This window comes from Cyclopterus lumpus, chromosome 8 (genome assembly GCF_009769545.1).
Source record: "Cyclopterus lumpus isolate fCycLum1 chromosome 8, fCycLum1.pri, whole genome shotgun sequence".
Taxonomy (NCBI): domain Eukaryota; kingdom Metazoa; phylum Chordata; class Actinopteri; order Perciformes; family Cyclopteridae; genus Cyclopterus; species Cyclopterus lumpus.
Window position 1 is genome coordinate 13,702,610 of NC_046973.1, and position 11,934 is coordinate 13,714,543.

An 11,934-nucleotide genomic window follows, 5' to 3' on the forward strand; every position below is an offset into this window, starting at 1 on the left:
TTCGATTTTTTTATCCTCAAATAATCAAAAAAGGCCCTCTACTAGATATAGAAGAGAGAGTGCTTTGGGCTGCCTGAAGCAATCACACAACCAGCGTGTCAGCTTACAGTTCACATCCCTGCACAGGCCAGAAAAGATATCATTATATAGTCTTCTTTATAATGATAAAGAAGTCTAATTTGAAGCCATTTGTTTAAGTTATTCAAAGTGCAGGGATTTGTTTTTTAGACATCCAACATCTTAATTTTAGCAAAGTAAGATGGGACACATCGGGGTACCAGCCTCTCAAAAAACCCAGCATGGGTCAGGCTGTATTTAAAACCAAGTGAGAAAGATTGCAGAAAGTATCCTTTGCCAAATTGATATGAATCAGTGGTGCTTTATAAGCTCCTGTAATAACCTTTGATCATGTGATTGCAGCCTTCTGCAGGAACTCGGTGGACGGCCAGTGGTACAGCTATGATGACAGCAGTGCCGAGCCGGTGCCTGAAGCAGAGGTGTGCACACGTGGAGCCTACATCCTCTTCTATCAGAGGAAAAACAACATCCCTCCTTGGTCGGCCAGTTCCTCAGTGACCGGTAAGTCCTTTCAAATCCTCTGCAGAGGCTTGTTATATTGAAAACAAGCGGGTGGGATCTTCCTCTCATCCTTTTGACAAAACACAGACATAATGAGGTCCGTAATGTGGGAGTATCTGAACATCTCACACCATCATTACGTCAGGCCTGCAGAATGGTTGTTCATCCCTCTGTAAATACAGTCTGTCACATTGGCTGATGCACTGCTTTGCAGCAGCAGCGGTGTGTATTTGTATTGTGTCAATTGTGTGAGCACAATATGTTCATAAACAACTTATTTTTCCAAGACTAAGACGATGATGAGACAGTACTGGGTTCATTAAACAACAACGACGATAACAAACGTGCATTATCGTGAAGATGAGAGTAATATGTAGTAAAGTCGCTCTTTATTTTCTTCACCTTCCACCCTTCACTCTTCTCCTCTCAAACTCCAGCTGTCGCTGTCCGCATGTCAGTCCTGTATAATGTATAATGTTAGTCCAGTATAATGTATAATGTTAGTCCTGTATAATGTATAATGTTAGTCCTGTATAATGTTAGTCCTGTATAATGTATAATGTTAGTCCTGTATAATGTTAGTCCTGTATAATGTATAATGTTAGTCCTGTATAATGTTGGCGGTTTTGGGGGTCGGGTCCGAGTGGTGATTGATAAACACATATGTTGTATGTTCATGGTCTCTAATAACAGCCTGGGTGGGTGAGAGATCAGCTAGTCGAGCCTCGGACGTCATGAAACACACTCAGACACAACAGTAACAAGATAAAACTCACCAAAACTGGTCTGTTCCAACAATTTGGTTCAAATAAACCCTCAATTCCTCGAGTTAGATTTGAAAATGTTTGTTTTAGTGTTTATTTATAATATACAGGAAGCAGCATTTGATTTGATTTGATTATATATATACACATGCTCAAATATATATATGCATATGCAAAAATGATCACTGTTTATTGTTATCTCTGTTATGAGGGTGTTCACAGTGGGGTGAAAATACTGATTATATCCTGTTATCACATTTAATTCAGCAGTGTGGATCTCACCGTGACGTTTACTGTGGGAAGCCTTCTGACTCTCTGCACATGGTTTTGTTTTGGGATCAATTATAATCTGAAAAATAAAAACCACAAGCGACCCTCTTATCTGCTTTTTGCAGGTTCCACAAGCTCATCCACCTCTGACCACTGGCTGGTCCGGCTGGCAGGGGGCAGTAAGAGGGGCAGCGTGGTGTCAGGAGGACCTGGACCTGGACTTGCGGGGCCCATTCAGGCCCCGGAGTCTCCTGAGCTGCCAGTGTTTGGAGACGAACCCCCCAAAACAAGTAGGTATCTGGAGTAGAGACACTAATTTGTGTTAAACGTGAAGTAGTTGTAGTAGGAAGTGGTCCGTTTGTATCAGCAGTACTTCCTCCAGCTCTGAGGGCGTTAGAGTGAACAGTACTCACAGTAATGCTGCATCATTTCCTGTCGACCTGTCGTATGAAAACAATCCATGCAGGAAGACTGTCACTAACAATGAAAATGAGTACATAGAGGTAGTTACAGAATGTAAATGCATACAATTTGTTTTCCTGAAATGTCTTTAATAAATATAGCATAGAAACAAAATGAGAGTTTGGTGTCATGTAATTCGTTGGGATTGTGACTTTAAATTGTTGTTTCCCTTGAATAAGCAATAAGACCACCACATTATAACTGTATGCCTTGAAATATATATTTCTACAATGTTATATTGTTAGAAATGTGTGTTGCATTAATCTAATCTAGATGTCTGTTTTCATTCGTGTGTATCTTGTGTATTTACACTGTCAGTGTACCTTAGTAGCAGGCCGCAGTAACGTGTGGTGTCTTTCCCTCCAGACGGCTTTGCAGCCAAGCCGTTTGTCCCTGGGAGCCGAGGCAGGAGTGTGAGCATGAGATCCCCGACTAAGCCCAAGGAGACTCTGAGCAAAGTTCTGCCACTGCGGTGGTCATTTGTATCCAAGGACCGCATTAGACACCCGACCCAGACCCGTCCTGGGGAGCTGGTGGAGTACCTGGAGTCTGGGCGCCGCCCCCGATGCACCAAAGACCCGATCATAACGCTGGTGGCCACCCCCCCACAAAGAAACGCCCCGGGAAGAGCCTTTGACGTCGGACAGGACTGCAGCTCACCGAGCGGCAGCAGCCTCAGCTACACAGACAGAACCGGCTCCGACACGTGTTACTCCCCCAAACTGCCAGAGGGACAGAGCCGGGCTTGTGTGGAGAGAAGCATGAGCCAGGGACTCGGTAACAGGGACGATGGCTCTCTGAGGCTGAGGTCATCTAAGAGAACAAGGCCGGACCACGGCAGGACCCTGGACCTCCAGCTTCAGCTTCAGAGAGGGGCCCTTCTGACGGATCACATCAGCCACAGCGCGCCTCAGAGCAGAGATTCCACATTGAGAAGGACCAAGGCCCAGACGGGGGTGACTTTCAGGACGCAGAAAGACATTCAACCTGAGGACAGGAGTGGCCCGAGGGGACAGGAGGGCCGCAGCCACGACAGCCTCCTGTCTTTCTTCAAACCTGGTTTCATGAGGAAAGTCATTCCCGGGTCACCAATCAAGGGGCACGAGCAGCGTGTGAACGGCCATGGGCACCCGGAGAAGCCGGCGAGCAGTAATTTAGCCAGACTGTCCCTCTCCAATGGGACGCTGGCAAGCGCCAGCCCGAGCTGCGACACCCGTAACTGCAAAGTACAGCTGGTCAACGGAAAGGCTGGCGTTCACGACCCCGTGGACATAAAGCGCGCTCACAGCTCCAGTAACATCCAGACGAGGCTGGATTTGACATTTCGCAGGTGTGCCTCCCTGCAGAGGAACGGAGAAATCGTGGCCCCGCCGGCCCACCGCGGCCTGCTGTCAGACAAGCCGCGCTACGCCACTCTGCAGCGCACATGATGCAGTACCACGTCCCCGGGTAGGAACAGACCTGAGACTCAGCTATCAGAGCTGTTTCTGTTTGTCTGTCGTCGAGCTCAAATGGGAAGAAATGACAGCACGCGGTTGAAGTTTTGTTTCTGGTGTGAGCAGATGTAGCACATCAGCTTTGTGTTTACCTGGTAAACAAAGAAATAACAACACGTAAACAGATATTTGATTGGGAAGCGTCCCTGCTGCTGTTATAAGTCATGCAGGAGCGTGGAAAGCAGTCTGGTTGTTTTGTTACTATCATGTTATAATATCACGTTAATCCCAGTGAGCACTTCAGTGACTGATGGCATTGTGTTTTATTTTTCCAGTGCCTCTGTGACAGCCCTGACTGACAGCTGACCACCAGGACCTCTCTACAGACGCCCACGGAAGCTCCCGGCAGGAGGCGCCGCTGGAGACCAAGTGCATCCTCTCGCTCCCCTTCATAGTGCTGTTATAAGTTCTTACCTGTGTGTGTCTTAAACTAAATCTATGCAGAGTTGAGTTTTACTGAGGAGGAACACTGCTGTAATGTGATTTACTTTTGTTTTAACGAAGCGGTCTACTGGTAACACGCGGTTTTAGCTGAGGGGGGATTTGGTCAATTTAGTCCATTATCCATTCATACAACCATCGTCTGTTACATGAGCTAAAACATGTCAAACTTGTTAAACACTGCATAACATAACACCGGCTGCTAGAACAACGCACATGATTTGCTTTGTCGTTTGCTATCATGTTCATGTTATATTACAAATGCCTTTTTTTTCCTCCTATTTTCCGACGTGAGCTTAAATGCTAAGTGGCGTTGCTAAAGAAGGAGCACATAGATGTAGAATGCCTTTTCCTATGGTTTTAGTTCTGTGTCTAGATGAAGGGTTTTGGCTCCTCATAAAACAGGAGGTGAGATAGTTTAGACTAAAAAGGAGCAGCCTCCCCAGGAGCTCGCTGAGCAATAAATAAATGGGATTCTGTGTTTCCACCTCTGAGCGAGAACCTGAATGTCTGTCTCTTTCATTTAAGGCGGATTTGAATTCTTATTGATAAAGTGCCAACGATAACAGGACCAGCTTCAAAAGCAAAGCTCCATTTTTCTCTTTCAAGATTGAACAGAGGATTTACACTGTGTGTACACACGCACGCACGCACACACACTCACTGTTTCTCTGTCCTGGTGGTAATCATTCACATGAAGTGTAATAGAGCTGGCCGCACAGACAGTCAGCAGTCGATACTCCTGTGCATTTGATTCATCCTCCGTGTGTCATTCGGGGTGTAAAGAGTCGCGAGTGTCCACGTCTCATGCTGTGTCATTTAACGTCACTGTTTAACTACACTCGTTACCAAAATGAAATGATGGTACATAAAGGGTTGTTTCTGAGACATTATTTGGGGAATATGGCTAGATTATATTTTATTATTCACTTTTTTTAAAGTCTACATTTTTGTACCTTTTAATTATGTAATTTAAGTACCAGGTTCAAAGTGTATGTTTCAGGCTCCTGTACAAGGTCAGACTAATACATGCTGTCAGTGGGGTTTGAATGGTACCGGACTGTCTATAATATCTGCTTCATGCACTGCAAGTTTTACGGATTGCAAATTAAACACGGCTTTTCTCACAAATGAACTGAGTGGAGGCTGAATGATTTATCCCCACGGTGTCGGGCTGCGCGTCTCATTTCTTGCCTCATGCAGCAGCTCCCATGAAAGCGGGTTTGCCTGGAACCCTTTGAGACTACGGAGGAGTTCTGCAAACCTCCTCTGAGTCCTCCTCGCGTGTCTTCAGATCAATGTGACGTCACTGAACATTTCCCACACACACCAATCATGTCCTTCTTATTGTATTAGCGACCTGCACACTCTGCATTGACCGCTAATAGAATTAAAGGGAGCAGTGATTCCAGCGTGGGCCGTCTTTACAAAGCACGTCCTGCTGCATATTGAGCTGTTGGTTCAATATAACTTAAGACTGGGATGTCTGCCGTGCCATCACTTATTGAGCCTCTAAGCAGAAAAGAACATGTTTAATGTGCCACCTGCTCCAAATGTGATCTGATGTAACGAGGACGGCCTGCATGTTCCAGTAAGTACGTCCTACTATGAGCCCTGAATCCTGTGTCTACTTGTTATAAAACGAGGCGGCAGGAGGGCCAGACTCGCACTGACATTTGCAGAGAACCTTACGGGGCAGAGATGTGCCGTGCAATGTTTTGTTGAAATTTGAAACCTTAAAAACAATATGAAGCATAGTTCCCTAAACGTCAAAAGATTTAGAGATTGCTCTAAACTTGCTTTTGTATGTATATATAGTTATTTATTACACTGCAATTTCTTACAAGCACATCTGAAAGGATTTTTGTGTATTTCGACTTTAGGCCAGCTCCTATGACACCTGTTGCTGCAACAAAAAGTAAATCATATTTACTAAATTGTATATTGCCTCATGCGAGCCAAAAAATACTGCTCCAAAAATAAAAGAAAGAGCGTGTTATTGTTTGTCCACTTGAAAGCCGCCACTGATTGTAATTCATCATTGTCTCATCTTTTTAACATTGAAAAGTGAACATCCACACATCATTTGCTATGGACTTTAATCTCCTAACGGCTCCACTTGCACACACATCGTCGGCATGGCCAAAGTCATTATAGGTGATGCAGAGATCGATATGATGGCTGGTGGTGTTTTGATAGCCTGAGGCCATTACTGCTGTTGTTCACCAACAGATGAAAACATATGTCATCAGGAATGTCGGCTTTTCACCATATTGACATCTCCTTATCGATCATCTCAAAACGGGATTTTGCTAAACAATATGTTAATTAAAACCAGTAAATTGGAGCACATTGATTTTAGTTGGTTTAATTGTCATTGCTCAAACTTCATGCTTTGTCTAAAAAAAAAACAAGAGAATATTGGAGGAACTGATGAAAAGGAAGTGGCGCCAAGAAATTAATATCCTGAATCCTTCAATATGGAAATCAAATTTGTGAAAATAGCAAACTGAAGGTCATGCATCACAGACGGTGTGATTGAATGTGCAAAACAGTGGGAACACGTAATGTTTGGTGCAGTGATTAAAGGGATTCTTTTTTTGTATTACACCAACCACCAAGGAAGAGAAACACAGGATGTAGAAGTTTCTTTATGTTTACATTTTGAGATAACTGTGATGGACATTATGCAGAAGGAGTCTCAAGTCATAACAAGGTGGATGTTTTGAATCCCTTCATGCTCGTTTTGCATCTCTATTTGGTTGTTTAATGTGTTTTTGTAGTTGTTTTTAATCCCTTCATGCTCATTTTGCATGTCTATTTGGTTGTTTAATGTGTCTTTGTAGTTGTTTTTAATCCCTTCATGCTCGTTTTCCATCTCTATTTGGTCTTTTTGAGATTCTTTGTAGTTCTTTTGAATCTTCTTGTGCTTGTTATGCATCTCTTTGTAGTCATTGTGTATCTTTAGATGCTTATGCATCTCGTTCTGGTCATTTTATGTTATTAGTAGTTGTTTTAAATCTCTTTATGCTTGTTTTGTTCTCTTTGTAGTTGTTTTACATCTCTTTATAGTCATTTCATTGACTTTGCAACAATAAATATCATATGCATCCCTTTCTGGTCATTTTAGTTATTCTTGTAGTCGCTTAGCAACGCTCCGGTAGTTTGGCATCCCTTTTTGGTCAATTTGGTTTTCCTTGTAGTTGCTTAGCAACGCTCCAGTAGTTTGGCATCCTTTTTGGTCATGTTTTGCAGCTCTGTGGCTTGGTTTGCTTCATGGTTGGTGACATGTTTTGCATCTTGTTTTGAGTTTCTTTGTTGTTGATTTCTATCTCTTTATAGTCATTTGATTAACAATAATCTATTAACAAGCACTTCTAACAGAGGCTCTCTTCAGTAAGCCAGCCATGGGAACACCTCCCCATCAGTGCCGTGGACCTTTGTGCTATATTTTACTCTTTTATTACCAGGTCGGCACAGGGTTGTCTCATGACTCGGTGCACTTGATGCAACATTGACATCAACATTTAAAGTTTGGTGGACACTCGGAGAATACAGAACAGGAAGTGCAGTTTTGAAAGCTCGGATTTAAAACAGATTCACTCGGTGAGAGCCGCTAGTTTTTATCTGTAATTCTGTCAGAAGCATGAATCTTTATTCCTGCTGTGGAAGATTACACATCTTATTTCACCACAGGATTTTTATCAAACTAAGCATTCGCTTTTATGTCACACCTGATGCATGTTGAAAGGATATTTTTTCCTCAAATGAGTTTTTTCTACTTAACTTTCTTTGTTTGAAAAAACCTTTTGATGAGAGAATCGTTCACATATTCTGATTCTGTTTCCACCAACAAGTGTTGATTGAATCTGAATCTGAACATTTTATTGCCAAGTATAATTTCACATACAAGGAATTTGTCATGGCGGGTGGTGCAACATTGATCAATAACATTAAACAATCAACAACAATCAACACAGTGCAAGAATTGAAACATTAAATGTACAGAGGAATATAAAATAAAGTGCACAGACTAACAGGTAACAGTACTTTAAACAGTGTAATGTAAGTGTAAGTTTAAATTGACAAGTGTATTTAAAGTGAAGAATTAAGGGATGTGACCGGTAGGAAATTGTCCTGCAGGAGTCAGAGTCACTTGAGGGGAATATTTAAACTAAAAACTGTGTTTTACATCAGATATATATATATATATATATATATATATATATATATATATATATATATATATATATATATATATATATATATATACAATTTCTGTTGTTTTTGACCTTACGTTTTGTGATCCGTACTTTATTACCACAATAATGTCTCACTAGGGTTTCAAGTAAATAATTGCCTTACTATATAATTATTTTGGGGTTAAATTGGTTATCTTTGATTAAAGAAATATAATGTGAATGCCATGTAATCCCGGTTTTATTTCACTCTGTTACTTGACATTTGTATCAGCAGTGAAGCTGAGTCTTCCCACTATGAAAAGATTTGGGGAGGGGGAAACTCACCAAGTCTGAGAACATTAGCACAACGGATGTTTCTGATAGGAATGCGTGTCCTTGCACATCGTTGAATGAAGATATTTCAGTTGAAACTCACAAAGCAATCCAATGAAAAACACACTGCGAAATTGTATCGGAGTAAACTGAATTTGACTCCCGGACAACACAAGTGCTTTCACATCGCACGTCCTTGATCTCCCGGAGGAGTGCAGCATGCTGTAACAGACAGATGTCATCACGGTGAAGATGTTACACACACACACACAGACCAATAACATAGACACAGAGAGTGTGTATCTACTTGTGTACTGTATCTACATGACAGAGCCCTGATGCACACTCTGTGAGTGTGTGTCTGTGACTGCAGGGTTCAAAACACATCGGTCACATGGGGTGTGAGGAGCAGCACATCCTGAGGCGCTCGTGGTGTTGCGCTGACAATTGCTTTGACATTTAAGTCTGGAACAAGACACAAGACACTGCAGTGGATGCAGTCACGAACCTGATGATACAAGCGTGAACGACATGCACAATACATCACAACGATTTATAAATCATCTCTCAGCTCAGAACGATTGTTATGTTGAGTTTTGCAGAGGCATATAGGTTATTTTGCATGTAATTCTTCAGGATTACATCACAGTTGGGCCCACAAATGTACGTTTGGAATGGACATGTGTGTTTTCAGGTAGCGGAGGTGTTTGCTGAGGGGACTGACAGCTGGTCGCGGTGGCAGGTGGTGGCCCTCCGTCTCAGTGCACGGCCACGGTGACGGGCATCAGGTTTTGAAGCAGCTCCCTCTCCGACTGCGACGGCTGAGAGCTCTCCGAAGCCGTTTTCAGACTCATGCCGGCGTCCGCCGGGGCGGGGGCCACCCTGAACGCCCGGTGGGACGGACAGAGGGCCACGATGAACTGGCGCTTGAACGTCTCACTCAGGATGATGTAGATGAACGGGTTGATACAGCTGTTGGCGTAGCCCATGCTGATGGCAATGTTGTAGGCGTACAGGAAGGCAAAGGTGGGCCGCTGCACTCCGAGGTGGGCCAGCTGCAAGACATAGTAGGGGGCCCAGCAGATGAAGAAAACCAGGCAGATGGCCACTGCCATGCGGGTCACCTTTCTCGTGCGCACCCTCTGGCTGCGCCGGGGCAGTGGAGCAACCGCGACTGACATGTTTTGGAGAATCTTGAAGAAGACCCCACAGATGACCACCCAAGGCAGAGCGAAGGCCAAGAAGAACTGGTAGAGGGTGAACCAGTACGTGCCCGTGGCCGGGTTGGGCAGCAGGAGGGCGCAGCCGACAGAGCCGTCCTTCAGACGCATGAGTCCCGTGTACATCCAGACCGGAGTGATGGAGACCAGGGAGAACACCCACACCAGGGCCACCGCCGCCCCGGCCACGAAGGGGGTTCGGACATGTTTGAAGCGGATGGGGTGGACGGTGGCCAGGTAGCGGTCCAGAGTCATCACGGTCAGGATGTAAGTGCTGACGATCTGGCTGTTGGAGTCTAGCGCTGTGATGATGGTGCACATGGTGCCACCGAAGCACCAGGAGCCGTTGCCCACAAGCTGGTGGATGAGGAAGGGCATGCCGAGGAGAAAGAGGAGGTCCGCGATGGACAAGCTGAAGATGAAGATGTCCGGCACCGTCTGCTGAGAGCAGAGCTTAGTTTTCTTCACAATGGTGTAGATGACAATGGAGTTTCCAGAGATCCCAAAGAAGCAGATGACGCCGAAGATGCTGGGCATGAGCGCGCTGTTGTACTGCTCACGTTCTGTGGATGCAAACAGAAAGCTCCCCGTCAGTCTCTTTTATTGTGCAGCACATCCTGCTTGTTCTTTTGTTCCAATTAATAATAATAATAATAATAATAATAATAATAATAATAATAATAATAATACATGTATTTATATAGCACCTTTAAAAACGGGGTTTACAAAGTGCTCTACATAGAAGCAAGGTAAAAACATAACATCAATACAAGTAAACATTTCAGAAAATAAATGAGGCAAAGGAGACAATGCCATATAGGCAATGAACACAATAGAGGAATAGAAAATTACAAATACAAAATAAAGCAGAACAGACAAACTAAAATAGGGGAAACAAAGAACTGCATAAAAGGACAACTTCACTTAAAAGCAGTTCTATAAAAATGGGTTTTAAGAAGTGATTTAAAAGAAGCTACTGATTCTGCTAGTCTTATCCCCTCAGGTAGGTCGTTCCAAAGTCGAGGGGCTCTGATGGCAAAAGCACGGTCACCCTTTGATTTAAGCCTTGACTTTGGAACGGCCAGAAGGACCCCACCGGAGGATCTAACAACAACACTTAAATTGAAGGGCTCACTCGAGTTATAAAAAAGGAGTAAACAAAAGACATACCTTCTTGTAGGTTCTCGTGCGAACTGAAGGGTGAAAAAGATGAATTCGAAATGTGGGCAAAGTCCATCTCAAAAAGCTTTTGGTGGTCTTTTTCGAAACTAATATAATAATAATAATAATAATAATAATAATAATAATAATAATAATAATAATAGGTTACAACTTTCAGGCGATATGAAGTACAATTAGAGATATTATATCAAAGGAATTACAGCATTTTTTTTTTTTTTTTAAACAGCTTTAAATATTAGTTTTTGTATTTGCCGGCGGAGATGCGGCGGCACGCGCATTTGTTTTCGTTGTCCAAAATACTTCATCAGTGCACGCGACCACTAAAACGCATCCCGTCATTCAATCAGGTACTCTGACTGTACCTAAAGGAAGCAGTACGCTATGAAACCCCATCGCTCATTTAGAGAGAGAGAGAGAGATAAAGAGAGAGGGAGAGAGAGAGAGAGAGAGAGAGAGAGAGAGAGAGAGACGTTTCCTCTCTCTATCTTAAATATATTCCTTACTGTATCCTACATTTCCCATCTTCTATGATACTGTTATACTCATTGTGTTATTCGACCACCGTTGGCTCCAGCATATTACGCACATATATAGCTATCTAATAGTTAATCCTGCTGTATAAATGTGTGCCTCTCAGCACGGTGAGCCATCATTCTTCAAACGCATTGATACACGTGTCCACTAGGGGTCAGCATTGCCGCGGTATTTAAGTGTCTCTGTTGTCAAAGATACGACGGGTCAGAATCAAAAGCAGATGTCCCAACAAAAAAAGGCGAACAAATATTTGCAAATGAAAAAGGTTCTGTGAAGGGATAGCAGCTAAGAAGTGTGAATGGGATATGGGGCTACTTCCTTTTAGCAAGTCGTCCAGAGCATCGTCAACATGCCTGTGCGACACGTGTGCACATGTGTGCGGCTTCTTTGGGAATAGGTGTAGCGTTAATAATATGATTCGTTTTTGAATGAGGAGAACCAGCAGAATGAAAAGCTGGTGGTTTACAATGTA

The 11,934-nt window shown here is 43.3% G+C and overlaps 2 protein-coding genes across 2 annotated transcripts in view; one reads left to right on the forward strand and one right to left on the reverse strand.

The window, feature by feature from the left end:
* The window catches only part of usp43b (ubiquitin specific peptidase 43b), a 53,861-nt gene extending 49,959 nt beyond the window's left edge, over window positions 1–3,902 (forward strand). Inside the window, exons 13-16 of the mRNA XM_034539710.1 lie at window positions 421–579; window positions 1,739–1,903; window positions 2,442–3,524; window positions 3,847–3,902. Coding sequence (XP_034395601.1) covers window positions 421–579; window positions 1,739–1,903; window positions 2,442–3,505 — 1,388 coding nt within the window. The 3' untranslated portion in view covers window positions 3,506–3,524; window positions 3,847–3,902. The remainder of the gene's footprint in view (window positions 1–420; window positions 580–1,738; window positions 1,904–2,441; window positions 3,525–3,846) is intronic.
* A 4,413-nt stretch (window positions 3,903–8,315) lies between these two features.
* Window positions 8,316–10,998, reverse strand: mchr1b (melanin-concentrating hormone receptor 1b). The gene is made up of 2 exons (XM_034538818.1): window positions 10,917–10,998; window positions 8,316–10,309 (listed from the first exon to the last, which is right to left on the reverse strand). The coding sequence occupies exons 1-2, from the start codon at window positions 10,981–10,983 to the stop codon at window positions 9,285–9,287; spliced, it is 1,092 nt and encodes a 363-aa protein (XP_034394709.1). The 5' UTR covers window positions 10,984–10,998; the 3' UTR covers window positions 8,316–9,284.
* Between the last annotated feature and the right edge of the window lie 936 nt (window positions 10,999–11,934).